At 40.9% G+C, this 20,110-nt stretch overlaps 1 protein-coding gene across 8 annotated transcripts in view; it reads right to left on the bottom strand.

Annotated features, from left to right (window-relative positions):
• Abl2 (ABL proto-oncogene 2, non-receptor tyrosine kinase) overlaps positions 1-20,110 on the bottom strand; it is a 98,499-nt gene that overhangs the window by 21,184 nt on the left and 57,205 nt on the right. For 5 of the 8 annotated variants that reach the window (XM_076941401.1, XM_034512948.2, XM_034512949.2 and 2 more), the window contains exons 2-4: positions 8,336-8,398; positions 6,614-6,784; positions 2,154-2,449 (exon numbers count right to left, since the gene is read on the bottom strand). In XM_076941401.1, coding sequence (XP_076797516.1) covers positions 2,154-2,449; positions 6,614-6,784; positions 8,336-8,398 — 530 coding nt within the window. The remainder of the gene's footprint in view (positions 1-2,153; positions 2,450-6,613; positions 6,785-8,335; positions 8,399-20,110) is intronic. The other 3 variants (XM_076941400.1, XM_034512950.2, XM_076941404.1) reach the window with 1 other exon arrangement.

The raw sequence follows: 20,110 nt of genomic DNA, 5'->3' as shown, positions 1-20,110 counted from the left end.
TCATCTCTAGGAGAAGGCAGAGAAATTCTCTCAACCAGGATGGAAAACAGGTATCTTAGGCTTGGGGCTAGATAGAGTTTCTGTAGCAACTACTCAGATATGCTTAGAAATACAAAGTAGCTTCAGAGAATTCAGAAATGAATAGACAGCTAGCAGGCCACAGCTTCCTATGGACTTGTGTGTACAGCATCATGTTTATTTATGTTTCTGTAGCAGATTCTACTTTAACAATATACCATAATTTATTAGTTAATTACGCCACTTGGTGCTTCTACGTTGAGGCTACCATAAATACTGCTGCTGTGAATCAATGTTCTTGCACAGCCTGACACGTGTGTTCGTTTTTGCTGTTTATGTGTTAGGGAGTAGATGCAAAGTGTCCCCCAAAAGACTTATGCTGAAGAGCTGGTCTTCAGCTGTGGGTTCAGTCAGGCAGCTTCTTCTTCTGATGACTTTCTGTGCTATGAAGTGAGCAGCTCTGTTCTATCACATAACCCCACCATGATGGTCTGCATGACCACAGCCTACAGGTAACAGAACTGTTGGTAGTAGACTAAACTCTTTGAAACCAGGAGTGGAAATAAATGTTTCTTCACTGTTTCTCTCTGATATTTGTCACAGAGACAAACAAACAAACAAAACAAAAATAAAAAAACCAACCAACCAACCAAAAAAGAAAAGAAAAAAAAAAAACCCGACTAATAATGGCTGCATCTCTTCTTACATTACACACTCTAATCCCATTCACTTGGGCCACAGACAATACATTATGCTTATATAATGATTAAAGAGGGGGAGAAAACTAATAAAATACTTCCAGTGCTCAATCAGCTCTTATTCTTTACAAAAATTGCTTCATTGAATCCTTACAATAATCTCACAAGATGGACTTAATAACAGTCAAGGAGGAGACTGAAGCAATGGCTTAGTGGTTCAATTCTCTTGAAGAATTCAGTCTTCAGCACCCATGCCAGGAAGCTCACAACTCCAGCTCTAGGGAATCTGAAGCCCTCTTCTGGCCTCTGTGGGTACTGCGCCCATATGCATAAACCCACCAACATACAACATACTCTCTATATATCATCAATAAAAATCAAAAGTAAATAAAACTGTAATAGTAGCAGGCAAAGTGAAGGAGGTATGGTGGTGCATATCATAATCACGGCACTCTGAAGACAGGCAGGCTGGCCGCTGTAAGCTCCTATTTTATGTATGGTCTATATGGCAAGTTCCAGTACACAGGGGTACACAAGGAGATCCAGTCTAAATCAGCATCAGCACCACCACTAGCACCACCATGCAAACTAAGACTTAGTTAATAAATGGTGCAGTACGAAGCACAGCAGGTGTGCCTGCTCTGAGGCCCATGTGTCCTCCTACTTTTTATGTCCTACTGAGGGAGAGAAAAGGGGGCTCAACTTCATGGATCACTTTATAGAACAACTGGTTTAAGTTTGGGCCTTATGATTTATGTTTAATTTTGTTTTAAAATGTAATTACTACTATTATTTTATATGTATGAGTGTTTTACCCACATGTTTGTGCACCACACATATACCTGGTGCCCATGGAGGTCAGAAGAGAGCATTGGATCTCCCAGAATTGGGGTTGCAGATGGTTGGGAGTCACCATGTGGGTGCTGTAAATCAAACCCAGGTCTCTGCAAGAACAGCTGTGTTACATCTTTCCAGCCCTGAACAATCTGTGTAAAACATTCACTCTACTCAGACTGACTAGGTAATTCATCCATTGCCATTAGTACATACTGATGAGAGACAGCACCTCCCAATGTCCTTTCACCCTGGGAACTTTCTACTGGACAGGAGCCTCCTTCCAAAGGCTTATGGCTGTCTTTTAACTTCTCTATGTACTTGGTATGAATTTGTATTGATGATTAAAGCAGCTAACTTGTATAAATCCCTTCATTCCTCAACTTCAAATATGGCTTACCATTAATTATCTACAATTTTTAACCTGTATTTTTTGATTTGAGTTGTTTTGAAATAAGCAAGCTCTGATATGCTAAAAAGCCCAAATTCACAAAGTTAGGCAATACGTCATTTTTTATCAGATATAAAAATGATTTTTTTCCCTGTTCAATACATTTTTACTGAGGAGGCAGTTCACATGAACAGGTTGCTGACAAGTCTTACCTTGCTGTCTGCAGTGGTATTGATCCTGTAGTGATAAACACGTCCCTCATACCTGAGCGAGATGGACAGCTGCCCAGGGCTGCTCTCGCTCTCTCGGACCAGGAAGCTGCCATTGATCAGGCTGCTGAGGAGATACTCCGCGGCGCTGCGGGACACAGGCCCATGGTACCAGGAGTGCTTCTCCAGGCTGTTCACTGGAGTGATGTAGTTGCTGGGCACCCAACCCTGTCCATTCTTGGAGCGAACTTCACTCCACTCACCATTCTGGTTGTAACCAAGGACTCGCAGCTTCTCACCTAGCCATGACGTACGTCATCACAGACAGGAAGGAAACCGAGTTAGGACTGTCAGACTGAAGCAGTGTAGTGTCAACTTCAAACTCACTGAAGAATGAGCCGAGAACTCCGACTCTTACTAACGTCCTGACTGATCTGCACTTTTTACCTTAAATCACAGCAGCATAACAAAAAATGGTTTCTGACAGCTAGTATGGACTTTTGAAGGGTTATATATCACTTAAAAAGTCTTCCAGAAACTATGAATTGTATTAAATTAGAATACAGAGTTTACTCAAATAGATAGAAAGGGACAGTACTTGTGTCTGTGTGTGTCTCTGTGTCCTCCCAAAGGAGGGGTTGGGTCCACTGGAACTGGAGTCACAGGCAGTTGTGAGGTACCCAACATGGGTACTGACAACTGAACTCCAGGCCTCTGAAAGAGCACTAAACACTAACTACTGAGACAGCAACCCAGCCCACCTGCCCACCCCTTTCCTTTTATGTGAGTCTCATTTAGCCTAGACTGGCTGGCCCCAGACTCATGATCCTAATTCAGTGTCCTGAATGTTGGACAACAGATATGTACTAACACCTGAATAGTACTGACTCCTCAAAAAAAATACAATAAATTTTACTTTCACTTAAAATAGATTTACACACAGATATACATAATTAATTATTGTTAATGAACAGGACATGTGAAATACAAAGTTACTTAAATTTTCAGATGTTATCAAGGCAACAAAGCCATCAATGTGAGCAAACACCTGGTAAACTAAGTGCCCTGCACTACAGATTGGTGTGGCTCCCTTTGTTCTGTAGCATTAATACCAGGTGTCAGTTCTATAGAAAAGTCTGTATCTCTTGGAAGTCTGTGCTGCAGGTGTGGGGCAGAGTGTATAGACCCTAGACTAAACAAAGAGTTTTAAGCAAGAAAACTATTTAGAGGAGCAGGAGGGGCTGGCAAGGACTTTTAAAGTACAAGTGTTTCCAGGACTCAAGGTTTAAAAGTTCCATTTTCTCAGTTTCTTCCTGTTTCCCATAAAGAATGACTCACTCTTTGCCATTCCTCTAAAATTAGTCTATGGAAACAGAAAATAACTCTAAAGTTGGAACCCAAAATTCCAATCACTTGGTGAATCTTTTTATCAGCTTAAATCTCTTTGATGTTGTATTAAAATTGGAAACATCTGGTGTAGACTTCAATATACACTCTGTCCCACACCTGCAGCACAGACCAGAGCAAATGTTCATCCAAGGCCTCCGTAGCGCCATTTATTTCCAAGAGATGCAAGCTTTTCTATAGAACTGGCACCTGCTACTAAATGCTAGAGAACAAAGGGAACCACACCAATATGTAGTGCAGGGCACAGGAAATGGCAGGCCAAGGCTGGTGAGGAAAGTCCAGCCTTGCTGTGGTAGCCATCTACTTTCTCCTGTGGCCTACAGAGATACTCATTACAACGTGGCTTCCTCTTTCCTACCATTATCTCAGAGACACCTAAATAGGAAAGCACCCAGAGGTCTCCGTAGGAGCTCACATATGTACATGTTATACACTGTATATACATAATAAAACATGAGTGTCTGGTATGGTGGTGCATCTACACAAATGTGCAGGTGCACAGTAGCTAACTATGTGTCCAGAAGAACTTGCTAGGAAACTCAAGATATGTGTGTGTGTGCATGCCTGCACATGTGTTTATCTACACTGCTGCTTCCTTCAATACTTCAACACAACTGCTTAATAAAAGCAGGACAGAGCCCAAACCCCTAAAGTTTTTACTTGCACACGCACACACACACACACACTTTTTTTTTTAGTTAGAATGTTCTGCTCTGGAACTCTTGACTGCTATGGAGATGGACAGGGAGCCAGACACTGAACCTGTCAGTACAGGACAGAGACAACAAAGCTTTACCATAGTATCTTTTTATTAATAAGAACCTGGTATAAAAACTAGGTATTTCAAGAGTTTTTGAAAAAACATTGGCAATTATGATATAAAGGGAATCGTGGTCCCTGAATAACATACTAACAGTTGCTATAACTATTAACTAGAAAGACTAGTTAGACTAGTAATTACCAACATTTTCTTGGTGAAGAAACTATCTTGGAAAATAAGGATGAGCCAGGCGGGTGGTGGTAGTGCACGCCTTTAATCCCAGCACTTGGGAGGCAGAGGCAGGTGGATTTCTGAGTTCGAGGCCAGCCTGGTCTACAGAGTGAGTTCCAGGACAGCCAGGGCTACACAGAGAAACCTTGTCTCGAAAAACCAAAATAAATAAATAAATAAATAAATAAATAAATAAATAAATAAGAAAAAAAGGATGAAAAAATGTGACCTAACCAGTAACATTCCTCATCATGGTTTTGCAAACACACATGTACACACAGCACTGCCACGTAAAGGACCACACAACAGAACATGGTTCAGAAGTTCTTTGCTGTAGCCTCAAACTTTATGTAAGAATCCCTGTTAAGTGCATAAGCATAACCTCCACATGTACATCTCTTCCAACATCTGCCCCAGTAAATCAAACTCTCAGGGCTGACCAGAGGAGGTCCTGCACTTCATTGTCCCTATGCCTCTGGGGGGTGTGTATGTGTATGTGTGTATGTGTGTAATCATGCTCTCTGAACAAAACAACACTCAAGTCTGAGAAACTCAGTTTGGGGGCTAGGCAGATGGCTCATCACTTCAGAGCACTGGCTGCTCTTCCAGAGGACCTGGGCTAGGTTTCCAGCACCCATACAGTGGCTCACAACCATCTGTAACTCCAATTCCATGAGATGCAACCATTCTTGTGACCTTCAAGGAGCACCAAGCACACATATGGTACACATGTATAAAGGCAGGCAAAAGGTTCATACACATAGATTAAATAAATGTAAAAAAAAAATGTAAAGAAACTCAGTTTTAAGGAGTGTTATTTTTAGTAGATCTGGTGGCACTTAAACCTCGATATATTTGGGACTGAGACTGTAGTTCTTCAGTACTTGCATAGCTTACATGGGGTTCCAAAGTTTGATCTCCAGCACTGGAAAAAATGGCTACTTATAAAATTTTTATATAGAAACATTTTCTCAAGGTCAGGGAAGGCTTGCTGACTTGCTCTTGTCATTTCCACTAACTACTCCATTCTGACCCTTAGGAATCAAAGGATCTGTTTGACAAGTGATTGTTAGTTATACTTTCATTTAGTTAAATATTTTGAAATACATTTTCTCATAGTGGGAGGCTTTACAGGATCAAAAAAGAAATAAACAAAAAAGAGTGCAGCAGACTAACTGAAAACGTGTCCACTCTTCTTCTTTTTCATAAGTCTTACTGTTTTCATTGGTGACTTTATCTGGTCATGTTCTTAATGTTTCCTAGCCAATGAAAATAATTCTATTTACCCTATCAAAGATATTGCAGCAGGACAGCCCTTCATAACCGTTCTTTTCACTAGCCCATAAAAACAGCTGCTTGTCTCAGCCAGTGCAGCTCAGAGACAGATAACAAAACATAAGCCACTTATCCAATATAAGCACTGGACTACTCTCTTTCTACTGCTCCAAAGAGTGAGGCTGTTGCTAACCTAAGCAGTAGTGCCCTTAAGTGAGCCAGACGGCTTACACTTTGGGTCCAAGGTCCTGCTCTCACTGTGGATGGGTACAAGTCTTCAGAGGAACAGTCTGTCCACAGCAGCTTCTCTGAGTGCCAGTGGGGTTATTTATATGAGTACACTGTAGCTGTCTTCAGATACACTAGAAGAGGGCATCAGATCCCATTACAGATGATTGTAAGCCACCATGTGGTTGCTGGGAATTGAACTCAGGACCTCTGGCAGAGCAGTCAGTGCTCTTAACGGCGGAGCCATCTCTCCAGCCCTCTGCACTGCATCTTGTTTCAGTCACAATTCAATGGAAACAAATGGATGTTAGCCTGTATCAGAGCATCAACGTCTAACAATATGGACTATTCCTGAAGTGTTTAAAATCATTTTATTCCTAACAAATCCTGCAAATAGAGCTGATTGTTTTTAAGGCATCAGTCCAGAAACAAGTAAAAATGAATAAACTAAAAGTGCTTGGGCACAAATCACCTGGTCAATGTCTGTGGAAGAAGCCAGCACAAGGCTCTTCATTTCTCAGCCACCAAGAAAACTATAAAGCAGAATTTAGAGATATCTCACCTTTAGTGATACTGAGTGTGTTATCACCACTTGCCACAAAGTCATAAAGTGCAACAAAGAGATTAGGGTCACTCTCAGTGGCTCCTAGCAAGTTCTCCTTGGAGCTCCACCTGATAGCTTCATTCAGTGCCTGAGATTCAGCATCACAGCCAAACGGGCGGTGCAAAACTTCTGAAAGACACAAACAGAGAAAGGCGTCCAGTGAGTCAAACAGCTAAAAATTCAGAGCTCAGGGTGAGTGGCGCATGTGAGGTGCTGGCGTACAATTAAGACTCGCTCACAGAGTTACAAGAATAAGCCAGGAGTTAGTTAGGCCATCCTCTACTGACTATACAGTGAATTCAAGGCAAGCCTGAGCTACATACAACTCTATCCCAAAAAAACAACATACACAAAGAGCTGGCATAGGTGCTGTTATTTCCTGGGCTTATGGCAGCAATTGACTTGTTGAAACTGTAATACTGTAGTCAAGGGAAAGACCATAACCAGATAATTTAGTTCTGGTTTATATGCATTCACCTAAATCAGACCTAAATAAACAACAAAGGTGCAGTTCTCTAAAAATGAGAAACAAAACTTACAAACAAGTGCTTACTAGCTTTGTAAAGCACATGTGATACACTGTTGTGCAATGACTTGCGGCTCTTTGGAGGTGGGTTAAGTTAGAGTCTCAAATAGCTCATACTGGCCTCAGTCCCAAGCTTGCTATGAACTAAGGGTGGCCTTCCCTCCTCATCCTTCTGCCATCTAGGCAGTGCTAGGATGACAGAAGTGTCCTTCACACCCAGCACATGTAGTAATTACCTGAAATATGGATGGTAAAGTTAAGAAACCCTTCTAAGTTAGGTGCTTGCTTTATGCCTTCATACAAAACAAAGCAGGGAAAGTAAGTTTCTCAAGAAATAAGTATCTTATATATCAATATCATGTATTTACAAATAACAAATACAGGCATAATGCTTCTAGCAAGATTAATCCTGATGCTCTCTGCCTAACAGAAATACATCTGAATCAGGCCTGGCAGCTCACCCCTGCAATGCACCACTCAGGAGACTGAGGCCAGGAGTTTGAGGTCAGCCTAGACTATAGAGTGAGACTTAGCTTATCTCAAAAACAGTAAAGAAAGAAAAAGAAATACATTTTAATTTAATACAAAACACTGTTAGCATCCAAAATGTCATTTTATGTTATGATAGCTTATAATTGTTCATTTCTTTAATTTTTAAAAAACTCCAATCTCTTTTCCTGAGCAGAACTTATTAGTAACTTAATCAAGGTTCTAGAAAATACTATCAATGTACTTTTGAGTTTTAATTATGCACACTAGCTAAGACCTTGTAAGATCTGTTTCTTCCTTAAAGCTTTTAAAGTTTCTGAATCTAATCTTGTACATTTGTTTAAAATTACCCGATTCTCATACCCTAGTTTGGTTATACAAAACAAACAAACCAACTAAAACCAAAACCAAAAAGACCCACTGGTCTTTCCGTAGCAGTGTTCTTGCTCCAAGGGACTGTGTTGAACGGCTGCTTGCCGAGGCAGATGATCCATCTGTCTACGTCATGTAACAGTGCGCTTATGTTTCCTTCCTAGTTCATTCAAAATTGATTTTGCCACATTTGAAGGGAAAAGAGCTTTGCATCTGTGGTTTCCTTTTGTTTCGAGTCACTCCCTCTTCTCCATCTCTCCCTCAATGCTTTGTTCAATCCCCACAGATCTCACCTGGACTACTGCCTCCAGTCTTGTCTCCCTCAAATCCATCCTCCACACAGCTGGCAAAGTGATCTATTTAAGACAAAAATTGGACCACATCACTCTTGAGCCCCTTTAAGAGTTATTCATCAAACTCCTGGTCTCCTTGTTTCTGGCTTTCAAGTTCTTTCATGAGTAAGGCAGACCTACTTCTCTGCTTCACCTCTCCCCATACCATACCTTACACTGTAAACTTTATTGGGGCTGCCTTCCACATCTGGGCCTTGTTTACACAAGCCATTACACCTGTAGTGGCTTCTCCTGCTCTGTGTGTGTGTGTGTGTGTGTGTGTGTGTGTGTGTGTGTGTGTGTGTGTGCGCACACGCGCGAGCGCGTGTATATGTAGGCTAAGACTCATCAAGCAGAATTCAGGCTGCCCCCCACCCCCCAGCACTGAAATTACAAATGTGCCACCATCCTCAGCTTTTAAAACCATGGGTTCAAACTCAGGCCCCCATGCTTGAAGGCAAGCACTTACTGAAGAGCCATTTCTCCAGCCCCTCCTCCTCACTTTTCTCTTGACTGGCTGACTCCTCAATTTTCAGGTCCCCTGTGAATCTGCAGTCTCCCCAAGAAACCACACAAGTCATTTCCTTTGTGTGCTCTCCAAAGAGCACGGTATCAATCCCTTCACTTTACAATTCTTTCCCAACCACAAAATGTGTTTCTTATGAATAACAATCATATTTTTTCCAAAGGTTCCATAATCTGTACTCAAGAGCTATTAGTTGCATGATACTCAACTTATAAAAAAAAATGTAAACAACAGGAAACAAATATGTCTTTAATCTCAGCACTGAGGAAGCAGAAGCAGGCAGATTACTGTGAGTTCCAGGTTCTAGGATATTCAGAGCTATACTGACTACATAGTGAGACCCCCTCCCTCAAACAACAACAAAGCAAACTACCATTAACTAATGTTTAGAACTTAGTTTTCTGTGGTATGAAATCAACACAAACCCAACAAAGGCAAAAAGTATTAAATTGCACATCTATGTTATTTTGTGAAACTTCCAAGTTAAGATCCACAAAGCTAATTTACATAAACATACAATTGTGTTTCCAAGAGCACCAAGGCCAGAAATCACCAATGACACTGTTGAAATTTACCAAAGTTGCTTTTCAGTCTATATCTTACTTCCAATCCATTCCTCCGTCTTATTCAATGGTAATTCTATCTTTTCAGCTGCCATAGCCACAACCTTTGTGATCATTTATGACTCCATTCTTAACTCTTACTCTCAGAAAACACCTATCAGTGAAGAGAAATGGCTCTATAGAGTGGTGAAGATGCCTACTGCCCAGCTTGACAACTCTGGTCCCATCTTCAGATCCCACATGGAAGAAGAAGAGAACCTACTCTTATAAACTGTCCTCTGACCATACATGTGAATGTGTACATTACACATGCACACACATATACTGTCCTCTGACCACACATGTGAGCATGCGTGCACATACACACACACACACACACACACACACACACACACGTTAAAAAAATTTTTTTTTGGCTTTTTGAGACAGGGTTTCTCTATGTATTCCTGGCTATCCTAAAACTTGTTCTGTAGACCAGGCTGGCTTTGAACTCAGAGATCCACCTGCCTCTGTTTCCCAAATGCTGGGATTAAAGTTGTACACCACCACTGCCCAGCTTTTGAAAAAATCTTAAAATACCCGAAATCTATCCATTTCTCATTCATCCTTTTCACTTCCATCAACACTGCTTCACTAGGCTACTGATTTCTATGTGTCTATACTTACTCCCTCTAAAGCTTAAAAAAGGGCCATAGTTTGTAACTCTATGTTTAAAATTCTTCATTGGTCCCAAACTTACAGTAAAAATCAAATCTTTAAAGGGCCTCTCAGGTTCCTCACAGGTTAATTTCTTTCCTTCTTTCTCTCCTTTCTTTCTTTCTCTCTTTCTTTTTTCTTTCTTTCTTCCTTTCTTTTCTTTCACGACAGGGTCTCACTCTGTAGACCCTGATAGTCTTGAACTCACAGAGGCCCACTTCCCTCTCTCCTTTCCCCACTGCTGGTGCTGAGGTGTGTACCATCACACACTGGTTTGTTTTGTTGTCTAAGATTTTTGAAATAGTGTGTCTGCACTCATGTATGGGTGCCCATGGAGAAGGGAGGGCATCAGCTCCCCTGGAGCTGGGGTTCCAGGTGTCTACAGCCACCTGCTGCTAGGATCTGAGCTTCAGTCCCTGGCTAGAGCAGGGAGTGCTCTCAACCAATGAGCCCTCTCTCCAGCCCAGGGAATTTTCTCCCTTACCCTTACTTTTGTGCTCACCACTACCCTCCCTACTACTGCTTAAACAGGGCAGGTACACACCATGCCTTTTTTTTTTTTTTTTTTTTTTTTTTTTTTTTTTTTTTTTTTTTTTTTTTTTTCCCCCACTCGCCTTTTCTTCTGGCTAAAATACTTATCCCAAAGATATTTCACTCAAATGTAACCCTCTGAGGATGACATTTTCTGATGGTCCTATTCAAAAGTGCATACACTCCTATATGCATGTATACTACCTAAGTCTCCGGGGTGCAATGTTTTGAGGACAGGAAGTTTCTTATTTGTTCCTTGAATAAATAGTGAACAACAGCAGCCCCCTCCCACCCCAAGAGCTTATGTACAAGCTTATGTACAAGAGGCTTTTTAAAAAAAACAACCAGTCATGTGGCACATGGCTGCAATTCCAGTATTCCAGAGGCTAAGGGAGGAAGGAGGATCTTAAGTCCCAGATCATGTAAGTTTGCACAACATAGCAAGACCCCCATCTCCAAACAAACTAACCAGCACACAACAACAAAAGGTTTGCTGAAGAATAAACGTGTGGCTTGCAAACTCAGCAAGTACTATTGGAGAGGAGCGGCAAGCCCTCTGGAGCCATGCACAGCTCAGTTTACACTGGATGTCCCTTTAAATGTGATGAACAAAAGTTCTGCACTGCCAACTGTCAATACACAAGAAACGATCTAGACATGTTTCATCTGCTCTGGGGAGGAATTTCAGGCCCAAACGAGGGCTACCAAAGTCAAGTTGTTACCTTCACAACATAAAAAGAATGGAGTTCACAGAACTATTTTGTGTAAAATTTAAAGCTATGGGAGGAGTTGGGAGTATTCTTGTCCTCAAAATATTGCACCCAGGAGAGTTAGGTAATATATTCAAATATATAATCAACACATACACAAAAAAACTCTTGTTAAAATTTTAATGAATTTAATAAAAAGCCAACCAGTGGTACATCCCCTTAGATGACGTGAAAGGCACAAGATAAATGCAGTAGCAAAGAGAAAAGGCCCAGCAGAACCCAAGAGAGAAACCTGTCTTCCCGTCCCCTGGCCTGGCTGTCCCCGTCTCCATCCCTCTCATCTCTGCTCTGTAAGAGCTTCCTTCCCTTCCTTCCTTCTTCCCACTCACTCTTTGTTCTTGTACAAGTTCCTGTCCAGTCTGTCTGCACAGGATATCCACAGAAAACACCTTCCTACCCCCTAGCACCAAACAAAAGGAAAATATCTTCAAGTAAAAATGTCCTAACTCCTGCTGAAGCCAAGACTAAGCACAGAGTTAATGAATGATTATACCTGGAAGTCTACGGAGCAAGGAGTTAAAGAATAAGAAGTAAACTAAAGAAAAAAGCAAAGGAAACCCTGGAGTCTCAGTCACCAGGGTCCAGTCTATGCCATGTTCACCACCAGTTAAGACAGGCAAGACCCATGAGTCAGATGTACTACACCCAATTCAGTGTCAGTGTGTGGGATACAATGTTTAACTTGTGAACAATGCAAGTTAACTAAATCTTTCAATTAACCCAATGCAATAGCAATAGATTGTGAGGATGTGGAAAGAAGGCAGCAAAGGAGCCCCAACTCTACTGAATTGTGTAAAAGACTCAGGGAACAGAAATATTTTGAGACCCAAAAAGAAGTTATCTGTTATCTTTTCTACTGATACATTTGTAGGACAACACACTCACCAGCAACATACTTAAAACCTGTAATAATAAAACTGAAACACAAATTCAAATTTGGAGGAAATGTGGATATTTAATGTTTAGCTTATAAAGCACATTTTCAATATTTAATCAGTTACTTTTTTACCATTCTCATTATAGATTTGTCAGGCAATAATCATTGCCTCAAAGTGATTTCATTATTTTATATTACTTAACATTATTCTACTTCGTATATTCTCTAAGAGGCTAATAATTCTTAATACCTCTTTTAAAAACTATTTTAGTTGGGAATATATTTGGTAGTTTTCAATTTAGCTTAAGTTTTTCAATCAAGACATGCATTTAACATCATTTTATGTATTATTCATGTTCTTCCATTCATTGAGCATTTATTAAAGGTCTAATATGTTAGGTGTGCTGGTACACACCTTTACTCTCAGTTCTTAGGAGGCAAAAGCAGGCTAGCTAGCTAGCCTCTATAAGTTTAAGGTCAGGGCTGGAGAGATGGCTCAGCCGTTAAAGGCTAGGCTCACAACCAAAATAAAAGTTTGAGGTCAGCCTGGTCTATATATCGAATTCTAGGTTAGCCAGTAAGACAGTGAGATTCAATCTCAAATAAAACCAGACTGAGTGCTGTGGCACACACCTTACCTCCTGGTGCTGGCTGGCAGAGGCAGGCAGATCTGGTTCCAGACCAGCAAAGGCTCCATTGTGAGACCCTGCCCCCTCCCCATAAAACAGAAAAAACACACAAGCACACAAACAAGCTGTGTACTCTTCACTGACCCTAGTGGAGACTACGGAGCAGATAACCCCCATTTCATTACTGTGTTGTCTACCCCCACCCCAACCTCATCTTTACACACCTGTCACGTGGGCCACAGGCAACTCTGAGACATCCCTGCCTGGGCAGGGAAGCAAGGTGTCCTGGTCTCTACAGTAACTGGTTGATGGCAGCTGAACAGGTCCCAGGGCCATGCCTTTGGCCAAGCAGCATGAAAAGTTAAACTGTTCTGAATAGAGGAGCCTTAAAATCCCACACTGGCCAGCAATCCATACACGTGGGACATTACTCACATACTCAGCGGCCAGAAGGAACAAAGTACAAGTTCAGCCCACAGAGGCGGAGACCTGAGTAAGGGTGGAGCCACTCCAAAACCTCAGGGATCCGGGTGGGGGTGATGCATAGGCTATTTCAGTCACACAACAGTAACTGCTCAATAATAAATACAATCAGCTAAGGTCAGTAAGTATAGAAACTTCCAACCCCAAGGACATAGGGAGTGAGACTGTTCAGTGTTTCCTTGGAGAAACCTGTTTACAGTACACCACCAAACACTTTGAAAAGACAGGAAACGCCTAACAAGACTCATCTTTTACATCACTCCAGTTAGTTCAAGAAACCGCAAGTCTCAAGTCAAAGAAATAGCTCCAGGGTGACTCATAAATACAGTCAGAAGCAGAGAGCAACTCATTGCCTTCCCTAACAAATGCCCTGTGTGGCTCAATCCAGGTAAAGGGCCTGGCACAGGGCTCAACTGTGAATGCTGAAACCTGGAAAGGCAAAAGCCTAACTGTGAGTACAGAGTGGAAAGTTACATAAAATTTAAGACCTTAAAATCAGAATGATTTATGAGATAAACTAGTAAAGTAAGTACAAATAACTAAACAGTATAGTCGACGAAAATAATTCAAGAGAACATATGGGGCATACACTTGTAACACCTAACTTGGCTAGGTGGAGTCAGGAGGATTGCAAATTCAAAGCCAGCCTGTGCTACAGATCCTGCCTCAAAAAACCTGAACCATAGCACCATAGTAATAATACTTATAACCATATAGCTGGGGATGCCCACTGCACTGATTATTAAGTACCTACTATGTACCATTTATTTAGGTCAAAAAAAGAAACAGTAAAAATTACAGGAAACCATGACCTAAATACCCACATTAAAATAAAAACACAAATTATAATTAACATTGCAAGAGAAGAACTGACTTTGATGTATATAGTCAACAGCAGTACCTACAATTTCAACAAAACTAACTTTTACAAAGCTACTGTATCCATATCATAGGAAAGTAAAAATTAAATGACTAAAGGCTAATTCAAATAATGACTCAATTTCAAATACCAGGTAAAATTTCTCCAAATAATGACTTAGACTACCAAATACGAGGTAAAAATTTTCTTTCTGGGGAATTATGAAACTCTCTGGGAGAGTATCTCCATAATTCATGTTCTGTTCATATGTAGAATGTATCATATAATTTACTGTTCAATTAGTAAATCTACTTAAGCATCAGTAACTTTATAGTGTGCCTCTTACAGTATAAAAGAAGTAAATGCATAAGCAAAATGTGGTATGTGCATATAATGGAATATTATTCAGCCATAAAAAGGAACAAAATTTGATATATGTTACAACATATATAGGCTTTGAAAGCATCACAAGAAGCCAGACACAAAAGGACAAATATTTGGTAATTCCATTTATATAAAATAGCTTGACTTTCATGTAGATACAAAAAATGTGAATAAATTTAATGTTATAGAATTTATATTTTACAGTAAAAATGATTATAAAGGCAAATTTTATGTTATTTACATTTTATCATAATAAAAATTAAAATAACTTGGTAATAATTTACTGTATTAAAACCAAGAAATTTTAACAATGATTTTTAATTCTAAAATATCAAATCTATTATCAGTATGAATAACATTTTTATTAAAAATGACATTTTTAAAGAGACAACTGAAATAGCACTGTCATTGTTTACAAATGTTTTTTAGCAACACCAGCGAAGCAAGGAAGTGTTCTATTTAAAAGAAAGGGGCAACCTGGGCCAGGAGTAAAAGAATCTTAGCAGGTATCCTTGACTGGGGGCAGGGAAGATCCTCAGAGGCAAAACCACTGAAGCGGAAAGAAAAGAACCTGGTGTGTGGAGAATGAAGTGTGTGGTCACTGCTGAGGTCGCCTGAGGCTGCCAGAGCAAGCAAGCATTTGAGGATTTAGAACTCTATTCCAATTACAAAAGGAAATCCGGTGAACTGCCCTGAGCAGGGCAGCCATATGGTCTAACGTCTTTAAAATACTCTCCATGGCTTGGGAAGAGGGGGCTATTACACAGACAGGACAGTGAGAAGCTGCTGGGACTCAGGAGCAGGACCCTGTTCACTTGGAGTGTGATGACAGCAGTGGAGACAAAGAAAGAGCAGATGGACTTAAAGATGTGGCTCACAGATGGAGGCCCCAGGGCTCAAGACTGCTTAGGTAGAGCAGAAGGAGAAAACAAAGGCTTTAAGCTTGAGAATGTGGGTAGCTGCCATGCACACTCAGAAGCAAGTCTGATGGCTAAGTAAATTTAGAAGGTACAAAGAAGCACTTTGATGCATAAATCTGAAGCTCAGAGACAATCTTGGGCTGATATGGTAATTAAAATCAGGACTCAAGAGGGTGGTGGCGAGATAGCTCAGCCTGTAAAAGCACTTGTTACCAAGACAGTTCTACACAGTAAGAGAAAGCCAACTCCCACAAGTTTTTCCCTTGACCTTCACAGCCACATCATGATATGCACACAAGTATACCAATCCCGCCCTACCACAAATAAATAAATAAATAAATAAATAAATAAATAAATAATTTGAGGTGCAATAAATTGGGGCTGGAGAGATGGCTCAGCAGTTAAGAGCACTGACTGCTGCTCTTCCAAAGGTGCTAAGTTCAAGTCCTAGCAACCACAGTGTGGCTCACAACCATCTGTAATGGGATCCGATGTCACCTTCTGGTGTATCTGAAGACAGTTACAGTGTATTCATATACATAAAATAAATAAATAATTCTTTTTAAAAATAAAAATAAACCAAGACAGGAGCTGGGGAGCTGGCTCAGTTGCTAAGTTACTTGTTATACAAGCAGGAGGACCTAAGTTTGATCTCCAGAACCCACTGGTGGCATCCATTTTTTTTTTTTTTTTTTTTTTTTAAGATTTATTTATTTCATGTATGTGGGTACACTGTAGCTGTCTTCAGACACACCAGAAGAGGGCATCAGATCCCATTACAGATGGTTGTGAGCCACCATGTGGTTGTTGGGAGTTGAACTCAGGACTTCTGGAAGACCAGTCAGTGCTCTTAACCACTAAGCCATCTCTCCAGCCCTAGTGGTACCCATTTTAATCCCAAGACTAGAGAGTGAATCCCTGGGGCAGCCCAGGCTACTGACTGAGTTCCAGGCAATGAGAGACCCCATCTCAAAAACAAAGAGAGTGGATATGGCTCCTAAGCAATAGTACTCAAGGTTATCCTCTGCCTCCACACACATGCACATTCACCTGTAAAGACTTGTATCCACATGAATACATACACACATATGCATGCACATACACCCCTAACCACAGATATAAGTGAAATCATTTAGTTAATGACAAAAACCATAAGCTCACACTTAATGGAGAATGATGATTGAACTCACTGAAGACTCTCTTCTAGTTTGAAACTACGGAGCCTAGAAAGCAGCAGGATGATGTCATATTACAGGTGGAGAAAACAAACCCCACCCAATCTGTATATAGTACTTGTTCATTATGTGAAAGGTTCTAAGGTCAACCCTAGCATAACAAAACAAACCAACATGAACCCAAATTTCTACATCCATTGAAAATACCCTGCAGGGGCTGGAGAGATGGTTCAGTGGTTAAGAGTGCTAGCTGCTCTTTTAGAAGACCTAGGTTCAATTCCCAGAACCCACATTTGAGACTAATACCTATAACTCCAGTTCCAGGGAAGTCCAAAGTTCTCTTCTGGACTCCATAGGCACTGCATGCAAGTGGTGCACAGACATACATACAAGCAAAACATCCATATATATAAAAAAATTTTAAAAAGAAAATACTCTTCAGAAATAATGGTAAACCAGACACATTACCAGCAAGAATCCAATGCCAGAAGACTGGCTCTAGAAGAATTGCTAAAGGAAGATATTTTGATAGAATGGGAAATGTTATGAAATTCTGGAACAGCAAGAATGAAAGATTAGGGTCTAGAGAGATGGTTGGTTCAGTGGTAAATAAAGTTTGGTTTCCAGCACCCAAGTTTATGGCCCATCACCTGTAGCTACAGCACCCAGTGTCCTCTTCTATCCCTGAGGGTGCTACACTCATGTTCACAAACTTACATAAATCCCCCCCCATACACACACACACACACACACACACACACACACACACACACTGGTTTGAATGAGATCAGCCCCATAGGCTTATATATTTAAATTTGAATACTTAGTCACCAGGGAGTGGAATTGTCTGAGAAGGATTGAAAAGGTTGAGAGGTCTGGCCTTGTTGGAGGGGTTGTGTTACTGGGGGATGCCTAGTCAGTCTGTCTCTGTCTGTGTCTGTCTGTCTGTCTCTCCTGTCTGTCTGTCTCTCTCCTGCCTGTCTCTCTCCTGCCTGTTTGTCTCCCTTCCTCCCTCCCTCATGCCTGTGGACCAGTATGTAAAACTTCAGCTACTGATCCAAGATCATGACTGCCTGCATGATGCCACATTTTCCACCATGATAACTAGACTAACCCTCTCAAACTACAAGCAAGCCCCAAATGACATTGTTTTGTAAGAGTTGCTTTGGTCATGGTGTCTCTTCAAAGCAATAGAAAACCCAAGATACACACATACATGTAATCTGGTTAAAGTTTAGAAACAGATTAAATTAGAAGGCTGGGAAAGCTGACAATAGAGCTCACTGAGCACTCACTTCAAGGCCCAGGTTCAGCAGCAGGCAGAAAGGCAAGTGGAGCCATGCACATTCACACAAAACTTTCATACAGTACTTCCCAGCATCATCCCTAAGAATAAAAAACTAAGCTACCCAAATCTCCAGGATCTGCTCATGAATGCACACATAAAATCACTAAGTGATAAAGAACAAAACACATGCTATAACAGACAATCTCTGAAAGCATTATACAATTTTTTTAAAGAGTCAAAGTTTAATGCATATTATATGCTTCCATTTAGAGCACTCTTCAATCTGTGGGTCGCAGTTCCTTCAGGGTCCAAATGACCCTTTCGCAGGGGTTGCCTAGGACCATCAGAAAATGTTATGATTTATTTTTGGTTGTGAGCCTAGCCTTTAATGGTTGAGCCATCTCTCCAGCCCAACGTTATGATTTATAACAGTAACAAAATCACAGTTATGAAGTAGCATCAAAACTATTTTTATGGCTGGGCACCACTACAACCTGAGGACCTGTATTAAAGGGTCTAAGTGTTAAGAAGGTTGAGAACCACTGAGCTAGATAGTCTCTTATTGAACTTTCTGCTTATCAGGGACTAGTTCCTCAAAGTAAAGTTTGATATTCAAATGTGACAGATCTTCATCACAACTTTATACATATCTCTGATTCCATGAAGTAATTATCATTTGTTTTCCTATGTTGTAAATAGCTGTAAACTCAGAGCCTAGCTATTTGAATGGCAGGTCTGAAAACAGGACACAAGTCAGTAAACTTTTTGTCTATTTTTCCAGTAGTCACAATTTTTCAGCCACCATGATAGTCTAATCTTGGGACTTAAAAGAAGCCTTGTGTAGACATTAGCAGTCGCTCTGTGTCCCTCTACTGCAGCTCAAGGCTCCCATTAATATGCTTTCAGTTTCTATGGGTTGCCTGTTCTAAATGTTCCAGCTAAACCAGTGGCTCTCAACATTCTCAGAGCTGTGTGACTCTTTAATATAGCTCCTCATGGTATGGTGACCCCCAACCATAAAATTATTTTTACTGCTTCTTCGTAACTATAATTTTGCTACTGTTATGAATTGTAATACAAATGTCTGATATGTGACTCTGTGGGGGTCATGATCCACAGGCTGAGAACTACGGGTCTAGGTAGACACATGCACTTTTCACTCAAGTTTCTTGATTATTTTCCCTTTCTGAAACAAAAACTTGGTGGACTTGTCTCTCCCCATCCTGCAAAGAACTGTTCAGTAGAACTCACTGGGAGTAGGGGCTGCTGTGCTGGGAACCAACCAGCTTCCCTTTCTTTGTTTGCATTCATCCAATAATCCCCCCTAGCACTAACCAGCCAATTCTGACAGAGAATAGAAACTCAACCTACTCATATAAAAATCTTGGCTCTGCTATCCATCTCTGGTTCCCCTTCCCCCAAGAAGTAAGTCAGTCAGTCAGTCAGTCAGTCAGTCAGTGTGTGTGTGTGTGTGTGTGTGTGTGTGTGTGTGTGTGTGTGTGATGTATGTATGGGGTGTGTGGAGGGGTGAGGGTGTGTTTATGTCCAATAAACCTTTGCTGAGTGGTCAGACCTTGTTCTTCCCTAGATTGTCTCACCATGCTGTAGTGAGAATCTGGGCTTAAAAACCCAGTTATGTTATGTGAATATGTTTTGTTTTAATCCAAGTGTGGGATATGGGGCTGCTTCAATTTGTCCACAGCCTTTAACTATGATTGTCTCATGCTGTAGGAAGGGCATGATTTTTGCTAGCTGCAGATAGCTTAATTCTGGGGAACTTTGGAGAGGGAATAAATGCCAGAGCCCCAAGAAGGGTAAGAGGTATCCCAAGTAGGAAGCTGCTACTGGCCCCTCCTGCTACTAGTTGCTTTTGTTGCAGATGAAGATCGGGCTGGCCCCAAGGAACTCTACACCCCTAATCAGCTGCAAGTAGCCAAAGATATCTCCTTCCCTTTTCCATCTAACCTTCTTTCTCTTCTATCTAGCGCTGGGGGTGGGGGGTTGAAGGAATTACGGTGAAATAGGGGTTGAAAGG

The sequence above is a fragment of the Arvicanthis niloticus genome, chromosome 10, assembly GCF_011762505.2.
Source record: "Arvicanthis niloticus isolate mArvNil1 chromosome 10, mArvNil1.pat.X, whole genome shotgun sequence".
In the NCBI taxonomy this organism is placed as follows: Eukaryota; Metazoa; Chordata; class Mammalia; order Rodentia; family Muridae; genus Arvicanthis; species Arvicanthis niloticus.
This window is presented reverse-complemented; position numbering and strand designations above follow the sequence as displayed.